This window comes from Hyla sarda, chromosome 6, assembly GCF_029499605.1.
Source record: "Hyla sarda isolate aHylSar1 chromosome 6, aHylSar1.hap1, whole genome shotgun sequence".
Classification (NCBI taxonomy): Eukaryota; Metazoa; Chordata; class Amphibia; order Anura; family Hylidae; genus Hyla; species Hyla sarda.
The window spans coordinates 181,756,034-181,776,032 of NC_079194.1; the positions used below are offsets into that span (position 1 = coordinate 181,756,034).

A 19,999-nucleotide genomic window follows, 5' to 3' on the forward strand; every position below is an offset into this window, starting at 1 on the left:
ATCAATCGAGCGCAGAGCACACAGATGAATGGGATTGTATGCAATCCCATTCATCTGTATGAGGAATCAAATGATTCCTCCTAAAAGTCCCCTAAGGGGACTAAAAGTGTAAAAAAAAAAAGTTTAAAAACACACACATTAAACCCTTCTTTATTAAAAGTTTAAATCACCCCCCTTTTCCCAAATTCCATATTAAAAATATGTAACCATAATAAAAATAAACATATGTAGTATCGTCGCGTGCGTAAATGTCTGAACTATAAAAATATATCATTAATTAAACCGCACGGTCAATGGTGTACACGCAAAAAAATTCCAAAGTCCAAAATAGCGTCTTTTTGGTCACTTTTCATACCATAAAAAAAGGAATAAAAAGCGATCAAGAAGTCCAATCAAAATAAAAATGGTACCGATTAAAACCGCCCTGTACGTGGAAAAATAAAAAAGTTATAGGGGTCAGAAAAGGACAATTTTAAATGTATAAATTTTCATGCATGTAGTTATGATTTTTTCCAGAAGTGCTGTTACGCCTAGCGCTCCGGGTCCCCGCTCTTCCCCGGAGCGCGTACGGCGTCTCTCTCTCCGCAGCGCCCCGGTCGGTCCCGCTGACCGGGAGCGCTGCACTGTCATGGCCGTCGGGGATGCGATTCGCACAGCGGGACGCGCCCGCTCGCGAATCGCATCCCAGGTCACTTACCCGTTCCCGTCCCCTGCTGTCATGTGCTGGCGCGCGCGGCTCCGCTCTCTAGGGCGCGCGCGCGCCAGCTCCCTGAGACTTAAAGGGCCAGTGCACCAATGATTGGTGCCTGGCCCAATTAGCTTAATTGGCTTCCACCTGCTCCCTGGCTATATCTGATCTCCTCCCTTGCACTCCCTTGCCGGATCTTGTTGCCTTGTGCCAGTGAAAGCGTTTTTGTGTGTCCAAAGCCTGTGTACCAGAACTTCTGCTATCCACCCTGACTACGAACCTTGCCGCCTGCCCCCGACCTTCTGCTACGTCCGACCTTGCTTCTGTCTACTCCTTTGTACCGCGCCTATCTTCAGCAGCCAGAGAGGTTGAGCCGTTGCTAGTGGATACGACCTGGTCACTACCGCCGCAGCAAGACCATCCCGCTTTGCGGCGGGCTCTGGTGAAAACCAGTAGTGACTTAGAACCGGTCCACTAGCACGGTCCACGCCAATCCCTCTCTGGCACAGAGGATCCACCTCCTGCCAGCCGGCATCGTGACAGTAGATCCGGCCATGGATCCCGCTGAGGTCCCTCTGCCTTATATCTCTGATATCACCACGGTGGTCGCCCAGCAATCCCGACAGATCGCCCATCTAACCCACCAGCTATCGGAAGTGTCCACCATTGTGCAGCAACTTCAGTCGCAACTTCAGCAGCAATCATCTCCTCCGCCAGCTCCTGCACCCCTTCCGCAGCGAGTGGCCACTCCTAGCCTACGCCTGTCCTTGCCGGACAAATTTAATGGGGACTCTAAGTTTTGCCGTGGCTTTCTTTCGCAATGTTCCCTGCACTTGGAGATGATGTCGGACCAGTTTCCTACTGAAAGGTCTAAGGTGGCTTTCGTAGTCAGCCTTCTGTCTGGAAAAGCTCTGTCATGGGCCACACCGCTCTGGGACCGCAATGACCCCGTCACTGCCTCTGTACACTCCTTCTTCTCAGAAATTCGAAGTGTCTTTGAGGAACCTGCCCGAGCCTCTTCTGCTGAGACTGCCCTGCTGAACCTGGTCCAGGGTAATTCTTCCGTTGGCGAGTACGCCATACAATTCCGTACTCTTGCTTCTGAACTTTCCTGGAATAATGAGGCCCTCTGCGCGACCTTTAAAAAAGGCCTATCCAGCAACATTAAAGATGTTCTGGCCGCACGAGAAACTCCTGCTAACCTGCATGAACTCATTCATCTAGCCACTCGCATTGACATGCGTTTTTCTGAGAGGCATCAAGAGCTCCGCCAGGAAAAGGACTTAGATCTCTGGACACCTCTCCCACAGTCTCCATTGCAATCTGCGCCTAGGCCTCCCGCCGAGGAGGCCATGCAAGTGGATCGGTCTCGCCTGACCCTGGAAGAGAGGAATCGCCGTAAGGAAGAGAATCTTTGTCTGTACTGTGCCAGTACCGAACATTTTTTGGTGGATTGCCCTATCCGTCCTCCACGTCTGGGAAACGCACGCTCGCACCCAGCTCTCGTGGGTGTGGCGTCTCTTGATGCTAAGTCGGCTTCTCCACGTCTCACGGTGCCTGTACGGATTTCTTCTTCAGCCAGCTCTTCCCTCTCAGCCGTGGCCTGCCTGGACTCTGGTGCCTCTGGGAATTTTATTCGGGAGTCCTTGGTGAATAAATTCCGCATCCCGGTGACCCGTCTTGTCAAGCCACTCCACATTTCCGCGGTCAACGGAGCCAGGTTGGATTGCACCGTGCGTTACCGCACGGAGCCCCTCCTAATGTGCATCGGAACTCATCACGAAAAAATTGAGTTTTTGGTCCTCTCCAATTGCACTTCCGAAATTCTCCTTGGACTACCCTGGCTTCAACACCATTCCCCAACCCTGGATTGGTCCACAGGGGAGATCAAGAGCTGGGGTACCTCTTGCTTCAAGGACTGCCTTAAACCGGTTCCCAGTACTCCCTGCCGTGACCCTGTGGTTCCTCCTGTATCCGGTCTTCCTAAGGTCGTTATGGACTCTGCCCGCCTTAAGAAGTGCCTCTCCCCCCCTCCCAGTCCAGTCAGGCAAGCCTCGGTGCCTCCTCATGGTCCTCGTCCTGGTGTCACACTGCCCCGTGCCAGGCCTCGCCCTCTGCCCTCCCTCCCCATTCCCACTCCTGCTGTACTGCCTGCCGTTGAGGAATCCCTCCATCCTTTCCCGGTGTCCTCATCCCAAGGGAGGCAATTACCGGACAAAGAGAAGGGGAGACCTAAGGGGGGGGGGGGTACTGTTACGCCTAGCGCTCCGGGTCCCCGCTCCTCCCCGGAGCGCGTACGGCGTCTCTCTCTCCGCAGTGCCCCGGTCGGTCCCGCTGACCGGGAGCGCTGCACTGTCATGGCCGTCGGGGATGCGATTCGCACAGCGGGACGCGCCCGCTCGCGAATCGCATCCCAGGTCACTTACCCGTTCCCGTCCCCTGCTGTCATGTGCTGGCGCGCGCGGCTCCGCTCTCTAGGGCGCGCGCGCGCCAGCTCCCTGAGACTTAAAGGGCCAGTGCACCAATGATTGGTGCCTGGCCCAATTAGCTTAATTGGCTTCCACCTGCTCCCTGGCTATATCTGATCTCCTCCCTTGCACTCCCTTGCCGGATCTTGTTGCCTTGTGCCAGTGAAAGCGTTTTTGTGTGTCCAAAGCCTGTGTACCAGAACTTCTGCTATCCACCCTGACTACGAACCTTGCCGCCTGCCCCCGACCTTCTGCTACGTCCGACCTTGCTTCTGTCTACTCCTTTGTACCGCGCCTATCTTCAGCAGCCAGAGAGGTTGAGCCGTTGCTAGTGGATACGACCTGGTCACTACCGCCGCAGCAAGACCATCCCGCTTTGCGGCGGGCTCTGGTGAAAACCAGTAGTGACTTAGAACCGGTCCACTAGCACGGTCCACGCCAATCCCTCTCTGGCACAGAGGATCCACCTCCTGCCAGCCGGCATCGTGACAAGTGCGACAAAATCAAACCTATATAAGTAGGGTATCATTTTAATCGTATGGACCTACAGAATAAAGATAAAGTGTAATTTTTACCGAAAAATGTACTGCCTAGAAACAGAAGCCCCCAAAATTTACAAAATGGTGTTTTTTCTTCAATTTTGTCGCACAATTATTTTTTTTTCCGTTTCGCCATAAATGTTTGTGTAAAATGACTCATATCATTCCAAAGTAGAATTGGTGGCGCAAAAAATAAGCCCTCATATGGATTTTTAGGTGCAAAATTGAAAGGGTTATGATTTTTAAAAGGTGAGGAGGAAAAAACGAAAGTGTAAAAACAGAAAAATGCTTGGTCCTTAAGGGGTTAAAGGTGTTCTGAAGATATATAAATTTTTTGATACACTGCTGAGACAAGTCAGCCTCGCAAGTAGAAAGCAGAGCAATGAGCAGTGGCATGGAAGACATTACAGTGGGGGGAATGGGGGGTCCCAGGAAAGTGATTATGCTCTTTTTTAAGGAGCCCAAACAAACTACGGTATCAAACATTTTTTATGCCTGGAAAACCCTTTTAAGACTGTGCATCTAAGTGTAGAATGTCTTAGAACAAGACAATTTTAGTAATTCTTGTGTTCCTTCCCACACTAAGCAAATTAGTATGTCCACAAGTTTATATTTTATTCAATAATTATTTGTAGAGTATTATCCTGTGGCTTTGTACTCTCTAAACAAACATATTGTAAAATCAATGACAGGGATTGTTCCATCATGACATTTTGAGACCCAGAGACCAGTGTATTCCTGGAATTCCAGCTTCTAAAATCTAATGTGAAGAAATCGCAAATACAATGATGAATGGTGCACAGTGAAAGACTTTGAAAAATCCAGGGGTGCTCAGTCCTCAAGACCAGACCAAGGTCAAAAATGAATAAAGAAAATTGGAAGACAGCACTCCAAAGCAGGAAAGAAGGGAGAGGGAAGACATAAAGTTTTATTCACCCATCCAGTACAAATGGGTGAATAAACTTTTTCGTCTTTACTATCCCTGCTTTTGAGTGCCATCTTCCAATTTTTCTTTATTAATGTGAAGAAATGATATCTCCGCAGGAGGCTGCTGCTGTTGGATTGTGTGCCCGTCATCCAAATGAATTGCTGGCCACATAATAGGTTATTGGGCCAAGTTACAAGTACTGCTCTTTTGTATTAGGGGTTATGGACAGAGGTACCTCATGTGTCATGGAAATTAAATGGACATTTTAATACCAGTGCTGTGATCCCTTTTGGAGAAATTAAATGGAGCCAAATCATTCTTGTAGGTGAAAGAGAGGAACATCTGGGAGAAGGTTTTTTTTTAAAAGGGGAAATGAACATCTTATCGTGTTTCAAAAGGATGGGGCATACGTTTTCTGCAATCTTCTGTCCGCCACCCCGATTCTTTCACTGCATGGAGCGACCTTCACTCCATGCACGGATTACTGTCGACCACAGCGCAAAGCAGTGGACGACACGGCCCTCCATGTATCTCTATTAGAGAGCCAGAGCTACAGCGCTTATGTCTAAACAAAATTGTGCAAAATCAACTATTACTTGAAATGTATAGATTATGTGTGACTTGGCAGAATGGGCATATAAGCAGTACATTATACCACAGGAGCCTGTAGATATAGATACCTTGTACCCTAAATTCTATTCATAAAGCAGGTGCAGATCTTCTACACAGAATATACTCATATACACCACTTTCCTCACTACCCATCCGTGCTATGGAGTCCTTGGGAAGAGGTTCCTTATTTCCAATATTATGGGTGTTAGGAAACTTCACAAGGTTACCTTTTGCACAACTTTCTGGCCCAATGGTCAACTTCTTTTACAAAGGATAAGTACATTCACTAAACCCATTGTAGGAGATCAGAAAAACAGACCTTAAAGGGGTACTCTGGTGCTAAGACATCTTATCCCCTATCCAAAGGATAGAGGATAAGTTGCCTGATCACGGGGGTCCTGCCGCTGGGGACCCCCGTGATCTTCCACGCTGCACCCCGTTAGAATCAGCCCCTGGAGCGTGCTTGCTCAGGGTCTGATTACTGGCTTGTGACATCACGCTCCGCCCCCTCAATGCAAGCCTATGGAGGGGGCGTGACATGCCCCCTCCATAGGCTTGCATTGAGGGGGCGGAGCCGTGACGTCACTATGCTCCGTCCCCGTGATCGCCAGTAATCAGACCCGCAGCGAGCACGCTCCGGGGGCTGATTCTAACAAGGTACGGCGTGGAAGATCACGGGGGTTCCCAGCGGCGGGACCCACGCGATCAGGCATCTTATCCCCTAACCTTTGGAAAGGGGATAAGATGTTTTAGCGCCGGTGCATTGCCGTGGAATGAGATTTGCCATAGAATGAGATGGTCCGCCTCCATCACATCCTATTGGCTCTCTCTTGTCACGTGACATATTTAAACGTCACGCATCGATGCGCACAGCAGTGTCAGTTTGGCTATCACAGGCAGAGGATCTCCTCACCCTGTGATAGCTGAAGCTGCACGGAGGTCTCATGGCCTCTGTGGCCCGACAGAAGTTCACACATGTACGCCGCTCATACGGCTGCCTCATATACATTTACTGTTGATGCACAGCGCTATCAGGATCCCCACGCCCGCAGCTCTACACCCCATCCCCCGCAGCTGTACTCCCCGTCCCCCGCAGCTGTACTCCCCGTCCCCCGCATCTCTACTCCCCGTCCCCCGCATCTCTACTCCCCGTCCCTCCGCATCTCTACTCCCCGTCCCTCCGCATCTCTACTCCCCGTCCCTCCGCATCTCTACTCCCCGTCCCTCCGCATCTCTACTCCCCGTCCCCCGCAGCTCTACTCCCCGTCCCCTGTGAACGCTCAGGGAGCGATCCACAGCGCTATGGGGATTCCTACGCCCGATGGCGCTGTCATCAGTGTGCGTCCCCGCGAGCGCCCCATGCCCGCAGCTCTACTCCCCGTCCCCCGCAGCTCTACTCCCCGTAACGCTCAGGGAGCGGGGAACAGAAAGTAGAGCATCGGGCGCAGGTAAAGTAGTACTGCGCATGCGCAGCACTACGCGAATAACTTAACCTGCGCCCGATGCTCTACTTTCTGTTCCCCGCTCCCTGAGCGTTAACGGGACGGGGAGTAGAGCTATGGAGGGACGGGGAGCATGGGGCGCTCACGGGAACGCACACTGATGACAGCGCCATCGGGCGTAGGAATCCCCATAGCGCTGTGGATCGCTCCCTGAGCGTTCACAGGGGACGGGGAGTAGAGCTCCGGGGGACGGGGAGTAGAGCTGCGGGGGATGGGGTGTAGAGCTGCGGGCGTGGGGATCCTGATGACAGCGCCATCGGGCATAGGGATCCCGATAGCGCTGTGGATCAACAGTAAATGTATATGAGGCAGCCGTATGAGCTGCGTACATGTGTGAACTTCTGTCGGGCCACAGAGGCCATGAGACCTCCGTACAGCTTCAGCTATCACAGGGTGAGGAGATCCTCTCCCTGTGATAGCCAAACTGACACTGCTGTGCGCATCGATGCGTGACGTTTAAATATGTCACGTGATAAGAGAGAGCCAATAGGATGTGATGGAGGCGGACCATCTCATTCTATGGCAAATCTCATTCCACGGCAATGCACCGGAGTAACCCTTTAAGCAAGCAGGGCATTGTTACTCTGAGAAGCAACTATGTTTTTCTATTCTCAAAAAATCCCTTTTTTGTAATACATTAGTCCAGTATTTTCCAAACAGTGTTCCTCCAGCTGTTGCAAAACTACAACTCTCAGCATGTCTGGACAACCTAAATGTGCTAGTGGACAGTGCACATATTTACAGCATCTGATTTTTGCTAAAAAAAGTCCAGTCTTCTCCTAATGCATTCCATTGACATTAGACATAGGATTTTCAGGATGCATTTTGCACAAGGTCTGAAGTGGGCCTCTGGCTATGGCATTTTAGCCTGCTTTGTTCTAGGTTGTGTGTTTTTCAAGAGCAGAAAGAAATATAATGGTTGAAAATTCAGTATTCTGACTGGTAATAGAATTGTCCGATAGGGTATGACGTTCATTCTGAGAACTGGTATTGCAGCAATGTACAGTATTTGTGAAGATATAACTGCTTTAATGTCATTGCAGCTCTAAAAGGCGTTGTCACAGTTTAACATGCATGTCTATGCCGCTCTATTGATTTCAGTGCTGAAATAGATAACATACACACCACAAAAATGTAATAAATTCTGCACACCAAGAAGAGAGAAAAATGCAGCATGCCAAACAAGCTACGCAATAATCATCACATCGTATAATAACCCAAGTTCAATGCTATTAAAAATCATTCTGCTGGTGTTAACGTAGTCACTTGCAGCTGTTGGGACCCTTGGGTGGCTAACCATGGGCAGCTGTAGATAGTATTGTGCCATAGGGGGACCTGGGGTACATCATACTACTAATACTTTGCAATATGAGCAAAACCTTATCACAGTGACTTCTAATGACTTTAATGTTTATCGTGGTTTACATGTACAAAAGACTGAGGACTAGAGATGAGCGAACTTCAGTAAATTTGATTCGTCACGAACTTCTCGGCTCAGCAGTTCAGCTTTCAGGTGCTCCCGTGGGCTGGAAAAGGTGGATACAGTCCTAGAAAAGAGTCTCCTAGGACTGTATCCACCTTTTCCAGCCCACGGGAGCACCTGAAAGCTGAACTCTTTTATGCACGAAAAGTCATCAACTGCCGAGCCGAGAAAGTCGTGACGAATCGAATTTACTGTAAGTTCGCTCATCTCTACTGGGGACCTCTGGAATTTGGACAGAAAAAAAAATCACAGCCATGACCTGACATAAACTTATAAAATAATAGTTTCTAAAACAGTGGTCCATCAATACAATATAAATTGATTCTAGGATGACCATTGTATGTTGAAATAATTGTATGTTGAGACCATATTTCTATGGAAAACTGGCAGTTGGTTCAAAAGCACCAAAATGTCATCCAAAAATAGGAAGAAGAGAATATTAAAGAAAAATAAGTAAATAGCTAATATAGATAAAGCAGGTCCTTACATATAAAGTAAGGAAGAGCTATTGGAAGCTGTAAATCACTGTCTATGAGCTTCTTCAGGGTCCTGTACTATACATACAGCGTCCCAAAAAAGTAAGATGGAGCCGCCCTCACCTGGTGTCCAAAGGAGTAGCTAACCCTAGCACATATAAAGAGCAGCACAGAACATGTAATACCTCCCTGTTCTGTAGGAGGCGCTACCAGACAGCCAGTCAGTGCATGCACTTCAGTAATACAGGGGGTTTATCAGTGAAATGTCCATTCTGATTGGTCAGTTCTTACAGCCATTGCCGTTTTTCCAGCCATTGTCCCTTGCCATTGTAAGTTGAGAGCCCACTGTATATTTTGGGTTTACAGGCATTACTGTTTTCTGCTTGCTCACAGAAAATGGAAACATGTTTGTTTACATCCAGAGGCTAAAACCGGTGTACACCTCATGCTCTGTCCACAAGTGATGCCATCACAGATTCTGTAATTTATGACAGGAAATATAGCACTGATACAAATTTTTTTTTTTTTTGGTAGAACAATGGACATGTTGTTGGGACCTGATAGACATCATTATATGTCAAAAGTGTCCATCAGGTGTAGCCTTGTGTCTTTCCTAAATTTATACAGTTTCCATCGCAGAGAGCTCCCAGCATGCCTGGATAGGCAGTCTGTCTCGGCATACTGAGAGTTGATGTTTAGAAACAGCTGGAGGCACACTGGTTGGAAAACACTGGTCTAAACAGTTCTTTGTAAGCTAAACACATCAACAGCATACATCTCTATTCAGTCCTGATAGTTCAGCACACTATATCAGTGGAAGTGTTAAAGAGTCCTAGCTGTTTACCCCACAGGAGATTGCCTAGACTGAATACAGTTGCAACATATTCTAAGCTGATAGAACAATTATGTTTTTAGGAAAAAAGTTCCCATTCACTGACAGCAAGCAGATATCCTAAAACAGTGAAGAAGCAAAACAAAAAGTATATTGGTAAGTTGCAGAACTTTTTATTATACCATAATTAATGGGGTTATCCATCCCAAGATTAAGTTATCTAGTGGATCAGTGGGACCCCCACTAATCTTGATAACAGGACAATTATTCGGGAAGTGAATGGAGTGGCAGTGTATATACTACACCACTTTATTCACTGTCTGTGGGACATCTGAACATAGGTGAGTATAGTCCTCAACCATATTTAGAAGTCCCATAGAGAATGTACACAGCGGTGGCTAAGCTGCCCAGTTTTTGGGCCCTTAAAATTTAAAAGTACCGTATATACTCGAGTAAAAGCCGACCTGAATCTAAGCCGAGGCCCCTAATTTCACCTCAAAAACCCAGGAAAAGTTATTGACTCGACTATAAGCCTAGGGTGGGAAATACATCATCATCCAGACCCCCGTCATTAACACCCCCGTCATAATTACCCTGTCATCATCCAGACCCCCCTCATTAACACCCCCCTCATCATCACCCTGTCATCATCCAGACCCCCTCATTAACACCCCCGTCATCATCACCCTGTCATCATCCAGACCCCCTTCATCATCACCCTGTCATCATCACCCTGTCATCATCCCCCCCCCCCCCCCTTCATCATCACCGCCTGTCAATCCCTTCAATCAGTGGTCTTCAACTTGCGGACCTCCAGATGTTGCAAAACTACAACTGCCAGCATGCCCGGACAGCCATCGTAGTTTTGAAACATCTGGAGGTCCACAGGTTGAAGACCACTGCGGCCTTCGTCATCATCCAGACCCCCCCCTTTAGTTTTCTACTCACCTCCCCTCGGTGGGAAGAAAGGGTGAGCTGGTCTGGGCCATCTATGCTGCAGGGACTGTCCGGTGGGGAGGGTTAGTCGTTCCAGGCTGTCCATCTTCACGGGGAGGCCCTCTTCTCCACTCCGGCCCCGGACTAGTGACGTTGCCTTGACGACAACGCACAGGGACATTCATGCGCAAGGACGTCCCTGTGCATCGTCGTCAAGGCAACGTCCCTAGTACGGGGCCGGGCCCGGAGCGGAGAAGAGGGCCTCCCGGTGAAGATGGACAGCCTGGAACGACTAACCCTCCCCACCGGATGGTCCCTTCAGCATAGATGGCCCGGACCAGCTCACCCTTCCTTCCCACCGAGGGGAGGTGAGTAGAAAACTAAAGGGGAGGTCTGGATGATGACGAAAGCCGCAGTGGTCTTCAACCTGCAGAGCTCCAGATGTTTCAAAGCTACAACTCTCAGAATGCCCGGACAGCCGATGGCTGTCCGGGCATGCTGGGAGTAGTAGTTTTGCAACATCTGAAGGTCCGCAGGTTGAAGACCACTGAAAGGGATTGACAGGCGGAGAGTTCACTCGAGTATAAGCCGAGGGGGGGCTTTACCCCTCGTTTTTAGCATGAAATATCGTGCTGAAAAACTCGGCTTATACTTGAGTATATACGGTAACAGTTATCTTAGTATAACCCATTTTATATACCATTCTGAGCAGACTTGATACTGTGTTATGCCTAATGCAGGGCCTGAGGAGCATGACACAGGGACTCCCTCTCTCTTTCGTCATGGTGTGCCAGAAAGTCCTGTGTCATGCTTAGTCCCTGCAGACTTTGCACTAGGTATAACACTGTATGAGTTTTGCCTGGAGTGTTTTAGTCTTTATTTACATAAAACCGGAACCCCTTGAGCAGAACGCAGTAAGTCGACTAGGTTTTAACTAGACAAACCACACCTACATAAATCTGAATTCTCTTTGACATTGCCAGCCTGGTTTGGTAGAACATACAGTCGTCCCTCAATTTACAATATTAATTGGTTCCAGGACAACCATTGTATGTTGAAACCATTGAATGTTGAGACCATAACTCTATGGAAACCTGGTAATTAGTTCTGAAGCCCCCAAAATGTCATCCAAAAATAGTAAAAAGTGAGGATTAAAGATAAATAAGTAGATAACGAATACAGATAAAGCAAGTCCTTACATAAAAAAGTAAGAAAGCTGGGAGCTGTAAATCACTGTCTATGTCAGTGTTTCCCAACCAGGGTGTCTCCAGCTGTTGCAAAAATACAACTCCCAGCGTGCCCGGACAGCCAATGGCTGTCCAGGCATGCTGGGAGTTGTAGTTTTGCAACAGCTGGAGGCACCCTGGTTGGGAAACAATGGTTTATGTAGAGGACAGGAGCTTCTTCAGGGTCCTGTACAGTACACACAGTGTCCCAAATGGAGCCGCCCTTACTCGGTGTCCAAAGGAGCAACTAACCCTGGCCCAGGTAAAGAGTAGTACAGAACTTGTAGTTCCTCCCTTTACTGTAGGGAGCGCTACCAGACACCAGTCAGTGCATACACTTCAGTAATACAGGTGATTTACCAGTAAAATGCCCATTCTGATTGGTCAGTTCCTCCAGTTGTGATACATTTCACAGATCTGGACTGTCTGTAGTATTGTATGTTGAGTCTGGTTTAGAGTTACAATGGTCCAGAAAAAAACATTGTTGAAACTATTGTATGTTGAGGCCATTGTAAGTTGAGGGATCACTGTACAGATATTCCTTGACACACAAGCTGAGAATTATTATGCCAAATGCTTGGATGATACTGTCAGCCTTCCTGCGATGACCTGTCAGGAATACATTTGTTTTAATGATAGGTTGGGGGCTTATTCATTACATTGACAGTGCTGTAGCAGCTGATGGTCGCATACTGTGACATACATCTGTCTCTGGCTAAGTGCTGATGTTCACATTGCAGTGGGAGTTGGGGGATGTGAGGCTGGATGCTGCTGCATGGCGCAGGATGCAGATTGTAAACAATGGGCAGGTACAGAACTGTGATCTCAGCACCAAAATCCACAGACAGGGTACAGGGTCACTGACTTGGGAGATTTGGGAGCCTTGCCCAGGCTGATGTGACTGTACATTCCTATTAATCATATATGGTAATATAATATGGGCATCACAGGGGAGATTCCGTTGTTTTATGTTTATCATGGGGGGGAGTAATCATACACTCCATTAAGGCTGCATTCACACCTCGTTTTTTACATATGGGTGCCGGATCTGGGTGGGGGAGGGGCAAACCGGGTGCTCCCGTACCCCAACCGGATCAGCCCGTGACTCAATTTACTTTAATGAGCTGACCGGAGTCAAACGGTGACTCCAGTCGGCTCAGTTTTGACCCGTATACGGTTTCCTGACCGGACCTAAAACCGTAGTATACTATGGTTTTAGGTCCAGTCCAAAACTGGATACTGGTCAAAACTGAGCCGACCGGAGTCACCGTTTGACTCCGATCGGCTCATTAAAGTAAATGGAGTCACGGGCTGATCCGGTTGGGTACGGGAGCGCCCGGTTTGCCCCTCCCCCAGCCGGATCCGGCACCCGTATGTAAAAAACGAGGTGTGAATGCAGCCTAACAGAGAAATACCGTATTTATCGGGGTATACCACGCACCGGCCTATAACACGCACCCTCATTTTACCAAGGATATTTGGGTAAAAAAAGTTTTTTACCCAAATATCCATGAAAAAATGAGGGTGCGTGTGTGCGCGTGTATACCCCGATATACCCCCAGGAAAGGCAGGGGGAGAGAGGCCGTCGCTGCCCGCTTCTCTCCCCCTGCCTTTCCTGGGGTCGAGAGCACTGCTGTCGGCCCTTTTCACCCCCTGGTTATCGGCGCCGCTGCCCGTTCTGTCCCCCTGACTATCGGTGCCGGCGCCGATAGCCAGGGGGAGAGAAGCGGCGCCGACAGCCAGGGGGAGAGAAGGGGCAGCGGCACCCATTGCCGGCGCCGCTGCCCCGTTGCCTCCCCCCATCCCCGGTGGCATAATTACCTGAGTCCGGTCCGCGCTGCTCCAGGCCTCCGTCGTGCGTCCCCGGCGTCATTGCTATGCGCTGAACGGCGCGGCGCATGACGTCAGAGCGCCGCGCCGTGCATAGCAACGACGCTGGGGACGCACGACGGAGGCCTGGAGCAGCGCGGACCGGACTCAGGTAATTATGCCACCGGGGATGTGGGGAGGCAACGGGGCAGCGGCGCCGGCAATGGGTGCCGCTGCCCCTTCTCTCCCCCTGGCTGTCGGCGCCGCTTCTCTCCCCCTGGCTATCGGCGCCGGCACCGATGGTCAGGGGGACAGAACGGGCAGCGGCGCCGATAACGAGGGGGTGAGAAGGGCCGACAGCAGCGCTCTAGACCCCAGGAAAGGCAGGGGGAGAGAAGCGGGCAGCGACGGCCTCTCTCCCCCTGCCTTTCCTGGGGGTGTATCGGCGTATAACACGCACACAGACTTTAGGCTAAAAATTTTAGCCTAAAAAGTGCGTGTTATACGCCGATAAATACGGTATGTCTATGCATTGCGTGGTTAATACAATAATATTAGACAACTATATGCAATAGAGAAATTGAAGGGGAGTTTAGGGAATCAGGAATCTGGTCTATGAAGTAAAGTTTTAGCCATGTTTGATACATATAGGAGGAGATTTATCAAAACCTGTGCAGAGGAAAAGTTGACCAGTTGCCCATAGCAACCAATCAGATTGCTTCTTTCATTTTTATAGAGGCCTGTGAAAAATGAAAGAAGCAATCTGATTGGTTGCTATGGGCAACTGGCCAACTTTTCCTCTGGACAGGTTCTGATAAATCTCCTCCATAGTCTCCTTGATGGAATCTTCATAGCAGTGTTGTAGATACAGAATCAGCAGCTGAAATGATGATGATGATGCACTGATAACATAGAGCAGTGTTTCCAAACCAAGGTGCCTCCAGCTGTTGCAAAACTACAACTCCCAGCATGTTGGGAGTAGTAGTTTTTGCAAAAGCTGGAGGAACTCTGGTTGGGAAACACTGCCATAGAGGTTCTTATGCTGAAAACTTATCCTATGGTAACTATAACTGGTGTGAGATTGGTCCCTAATCTTCAGTATTGCCATATTGCTATCCAGCTGCTACATTACAATCTTTGTAGAACAAAAAATATCAGCATGCCCTAAAAGTTTACTACCATGTAGTCTTACTACAGTCAATGAGACATACAGTGCTATCTAATGCCACGTAATATACAGGTGTAGCAGAGTTGAAATTGTGCACCACAAGGGTTGTCTGGTTTAGAACTTCCATTTTAAATACCCTTTAAAGTACAGTGATCCCTCAACTTACAATGGCCTCAACATACAATAGTGTCAACATACAATGGTCTTTTCTGGACCATTGTAAGTTGAAACCAGACTCAACATACAACAGATCTGTGATACATGTCAATGGCTGGAAGAAATGACCAATCAGAATGGGCATTCACTGGTAAAAACACCTGTATTACTGAAGAGTATGCACTGAATGGTGTCTGGTAGCGCCCCCTACAGTACAGGGAGGTATTACATGTTCTGTACACTTTACCTGTGCCAGGGTTACCTGCTCCTTTGGACACCAGGTGAGGGCGACTCCATGTTACTTTTTTAGGACATTGTGTGTACTGTACAGGACCCTGAAGAAGCTCCTGTACTTTACATAGAGCAGTCTTTCCCAAGCAGGGTGCCCCCAGCTGTTGCAAAACGACAACTCCCAGCATGCCCGGACAGCCTTTGGCTGTCCGGGCATGCTGGGAGTTGTTGTTTTGCAACAGCTGGAGGCTCCATTCTTGGGAAACACTGACATAGACAGTGATTTCCTAGCAGATCTTTCTTACTGTTATATGTAAGTACTTGCTTTATCTGTATTAGTTATCTACTTATTTTTCTTTAATCCTCACTTTTTCCTATTTTTGGATGACATTTTGGTGCCTTTAGAACCAATTACCAGGTTTCCATAGAGTTCTGATCTCAACATACAATGGTTTCAACATACAATGGTCGTCCTGGAACCAATTAATATTGTAACTTGAGGGACCACTGTAATTCTCACTTGACACTGGAGGATTCCCTGTCCAGGACCCTCATCTATTACCTACAGAAGGGAGCAGCTACAAAGAGCATCACTCACTCTGGGGAACCCAACATGTCCATGTTTTACATGGGCGACCAGTTACTTCAGTGGCAACTGTGTAATGCTTTATTTTCCCTGTGGTGGCGCTGCAGGGAAATTGAACAGTTCCTGCTAGGTTCCCTCCTACAGATTGCAAAGGATCACTGAGGGTCCCAGCTGATCAATGGGGACCCCCTAACACAGCCAACTACTTAACTAACTGTCCTATTGAAAACCACCACATGCCAATATTCTAAACTGCTATTGACTATTTCACATCTACCTACAAATAAAGAAGAGTTGGATTTGTCATTAACTCCATAAGGATTCATAGTGTATTTCAATATGTAGCCCAAGTTGTATGAAAAAACACACTTTGCAAAGTAATGATTTTTGTAAAATGACAAACTGCACTCTGCTGCATCAGTACAAACATGTCTGACCTTTTTATGGTCACTTCTTAGTACAGACTCTTTTTTTCCAAGCTCTCATTGGTTTGAAATCAATACAACCTTCTCTAATACTTCTCTCAGCATTTCACTCAGTGCTCCACTGCTGATCTGTATTATACATTGTAAACCTAGTCATAATATCCTGGCCTGCAGCATACGATCTTATTAGTATTGTGTTCATCTCTACTGGCAAAACCATTGGGACCAATAGACAACTGCAGTATTGGAGGAAAAGTTCATGACGTGCTTTGAAATTGCATTCAATGCATTCAAAGAAATGTCCCCGTGAAGACTTTTATAACATGCCAAGTACAGTATACAGTACATAAATGATTGGGTACAGTGTGAGGCATGCCCTTCATCATGAGTCCTGGTGGATAATTACAGTGAGCATGCTCTGCTGGTCCTGGTGGAGAAGAGTCTGGTGGCACACATGCAGACTTGGCATCCCAGCCTTTGGATCTAGTGGCCCCGGCCCCAAACAACTCCCAGTGACCTACTGGAATCTTTTTATCTGATGTTACAGACACAACATGACAGCATTACCAACCATTTACAACGTCTGATCCTATCGATGGACATCTGTTCTTAATATTGTTGTGGATAGACCAAAAGCACAGATATTCAATACTACGGCTAATTATTAGTGTGTCTACAGGGAGTGTAATTCAATAGGGAGTGACTATAACCCCCCACTACTATACCTAATATTCTGCACCACTGCTTGGATTAACTTTTAGCAAATATTGGGCTATGAACTACATTGGAAACTGTCTATAGATGCACAATGCAGTCTACATGACTGTTAGCAAACACCTGACAAAACAGATCTGTCTATCCATCTATCTATCTATCTATCTATCTATGGCTTGTTTATATCATATTTTTCATCTATCAATCACTTGTCTATCTATTTATCGATTGTCTATCTAGCAGCTATCTATCTCTTGTATATCTATCTATCTATTTATCTATCTAGCTATCGCTTGTCTATCTATTATCTATCTATCACTTGTCTATCTATCATCTATCTATCTCTTGTATAGCTATCTATCGCTTGTCTATCTATTATCTATCTATCACTTGTCTATCTATCATCTATCTATCTCTTGTATAGCTATCTATCGCTTGTCTATCTATTATCTATCTATCACTTGTCTATCTATCGCTTGTCTATCTTTCACTTCTCTATCTATCTATCTATTGCTTGTCTATCTATTTATCAATCGCTTGTCTATCTATCTATATATCTATCTCTTGTCTATCTATCTATCTATCTATCACATGTCTATCTATCACTTGTCTATCTATCTATATATCTATCTCTTGTATATCTATCTATCTATCGCTTGTCTATCTATCATCTATCTATCACTTGTCTATCTATCGCTTGTCTATCTATCTATCTATCCCTTGTCTATCTTTCTATCTATCTATCACTTGTCTATCTATCATCTATCCTCTATCTATCACTTGTCTATCTATCATCTATCCTCTATCTATCACTTGTCTATCTATCTATCTCTTGTCTATCTACCTATCTATCTATCATCTATCTATCACTTGTCTATCTATCTATCTCTTGTCTATCTATCTATTTATCTATCACTTGTCTATCTATCACTTGTCTATCTATCTATCTATCTATCGCTTGTCTATCTATAGCTTGTCTATCTATCTATCACTTGTCTGTCTATCTATCTATTGCTTGTCTATCTCATATCTATCTATCTATCACTTGTCTATCTATCTATCACTTGTCTGTCTATCTATCACTTGTCTATCTATCTATCTATCTATCGCTTGTCTATCTATAGCTTGTCTATCTATCTATCACTTGTCTGTCTATCTATCTATTGCTTGTCTATCTCATATCTATCTATCTATCACTTGTCTATCTATCTATCACTTGTCTGTCTATCTATCACTTGTCTATCTATCTATTTATCTATCACTTGTCTATCTATCACTTGTCTATCTATCTATCTATCTATCTATCGCTTGTCTATCTATAGCTTGTCTATCTATCTATCACTTGTCTATCTATCTATCTATCACTTGTCTATCTATCTATTTATCTATCACTTGTCTATCTATCACTTGTCTATCTATCTATCTATCTATCTATCTATCGCTTGTCTATCTATAGCTTGTCTATCTATCTATCACTTGTCTGTCTATCTATCTATTGCTTGTCTATCTCATATCTATCTATCTATCACTTGTCTGTCTATCTATCTATCACTTGTCTATCTATCGCTTGTCTATCTCATTTCTATATCTCTGTCTGTGAATGCTCTTTCTTTTTGCAGTATCTTTTGTTCTGCCCTATATGCACACAGTATACAGTATACAGGAATACATACGCTCTATATACTTCCTTTCTCGCTTGACATGTAAACTACAAGCTCTTGGGTACAAGGATCATATCGTGCACATTCGTATACAGCCAGGGGGCTGGGGCATCACTCACCCGGGGCGCCCTGGTTCTCCAGTACCACGGTAACTGTCCCATCCCGGTGAAGCAGCAGAGATGCCGGGTCCCGTATCCTGTTTCTGGGTGCCAGGGATCCCTCTGCCAGTCCCCGGGCACACTGGTAGCACACGGCCCACGCCTGCTCCTCATTGATGGGTTGCTCGTACGATTTCAGCACCTCCTCCAGGGACAGCTCCCCGCGTCCCCCCGATGTCCCCCCGCCGCTGGTATTAGCCTGGGCCATACGGACAGCTCCATCACCGGGCACACACCGGGCGGCTCTCCATCACACGGGCGGCCAGCCAGGGAGAGTCCGGTGCAGGGATGTGCTGGCACCGCCTCCTCCCAGCCCTCCTACCGGGCATTGTCATCAGCTGGGAGGGGTGAGAGCAGGCTACACACCGCGAGACTAGTGGACACTAGAAGGTACACACATTCTTTATACCTGCATACACACACACACACACACACACACACACACACACACATATATATATATATATATATATATATATATATATATATATATATATATATTATTTCTTCTATCCCTATAAATTATCATAGGAAAACCACTGGGGCACCAAACTTGGGGTGTCACTTTGACTAAGTACACACCTGTGCAGATTGGGGGACACCAAGCTGTCTTAAGCTTAGGTGTCATGGACTTGGTGCCCATTAATGTGGAAGGCAGCACAGACCCTCTTGCCAACTATGTACATTTTCTGCATTTTTAATAAGTAACTGGTGATTTCAAGGGGTTAAACGCTGTTGGGCCACTGACCTGAGGGTTGAAAAATAAAGGGTAAGAGCCCCTCCATAATACCCAACAGTATCCAACCTGGCCCAAACAGTGGATTGACATTAACTTTATACATTTTCTGCATTTTGAATAAGTAACTGATGGATTTAAGGGGTTAAACGCTGTTGGGCCACTGACTTAAGGGTGGAAATATAAAGGGTAAGGGCCCCTCCATAATACCCAACTGTATCCAACCTGGCCCGAACAGTGGATTGGCATTAAAACAGGTGCCAACCTTGCCATTTATATACATTTTCTGCATTTTGAATAAGTAACTGATGATTTTAAGGGGTTAAATGCTGTTGGGCCACTTACCTAAGGGATAAAAAAATAAAGAGTCTCCTTTATGGGGATATTATGGAGGGTCCCTTACTCTTTATATTTCCATCCTTAATTCAGTGGACCATTGGCGTTTAACCCCTCAAAATCACCAATAACTTATTCAAAATGCAAAAAATGTATATAGTTGGCAAGCTTGGCACCTGTTTTAATGCCAATCCACTGTTTGAGCCAGGCTGGATATAGTTGGGTATTATGGAGGGGCCCTTACTCTTTATTTTTCAACACTTAGGTCAGTGGCCGAACCACGTTTAACCCCTTAAAGTCACCAGTTACTTATTCAAAATGTAGAAAAT

The 19,999-nt window shown here is 46.7% G+C and overlaps 2 protein-coding genes across 7 annotated transcripts in view; one reads left to right on the forward strand and one right to left on the reverse strand.

Moving 5' to 3' along the window:
* Positions 1–18,929, reverse strand: part of SPIRE2 (spire type actin nucleation factor 2) — an 89,947-nt gene extending 71,018 nt beyond the window's left edge. Inside the window, exon 1 of one of the 3 annotated variants that reach the window (XM_056525977.1) lies at positions 18,560–18,929. In XM_056525977.1, coding sequence (XP_056381952.1) covers positions 18,560–18,806 — 247 coding nt within the window. In that variant the 5' untranslated portion in view covers positions 18,807–18,929. Of the gene's footprint in view, positions 1–10,476; positions 10,607–18,559 lie in introns of those variants that run through there. The other 2 variants (XM_056525976.1, XM_056525978.1) reach the window with 2 other exon arrangements.
* The window catches only part of LOC130276509 (putative nuclease HARBI1), a 117,354-nt gene that overhangs the window by 1,133 nt on the left and 96,222 nt on the right, over positions 1–19,999 (forward strand). Inside the window, exon 2 of one of the 4 annotated variants that reach the window (XM_056525983.1) lies at positions 9,612–9,684. Coding sequence is in view for 1 of the 4 variants with exons in the window: in XM_056525986.1 (XP_056381961.1) it covers positions 10,739–10,832 (94 nt within the window). In the remaining 3 variants the exon portion in view is untranslated. Of the gene's footprint in view, positions 1–9,611; positions 9,685–10,709; positions 10,833–18,894; positions 18,989–19,999 lie in introns of those variants that run through there. The other 3 variants (XM_056525984.1, XM_056525986.1, XM_056525981.1) reach the window with 3 other exon arrangements.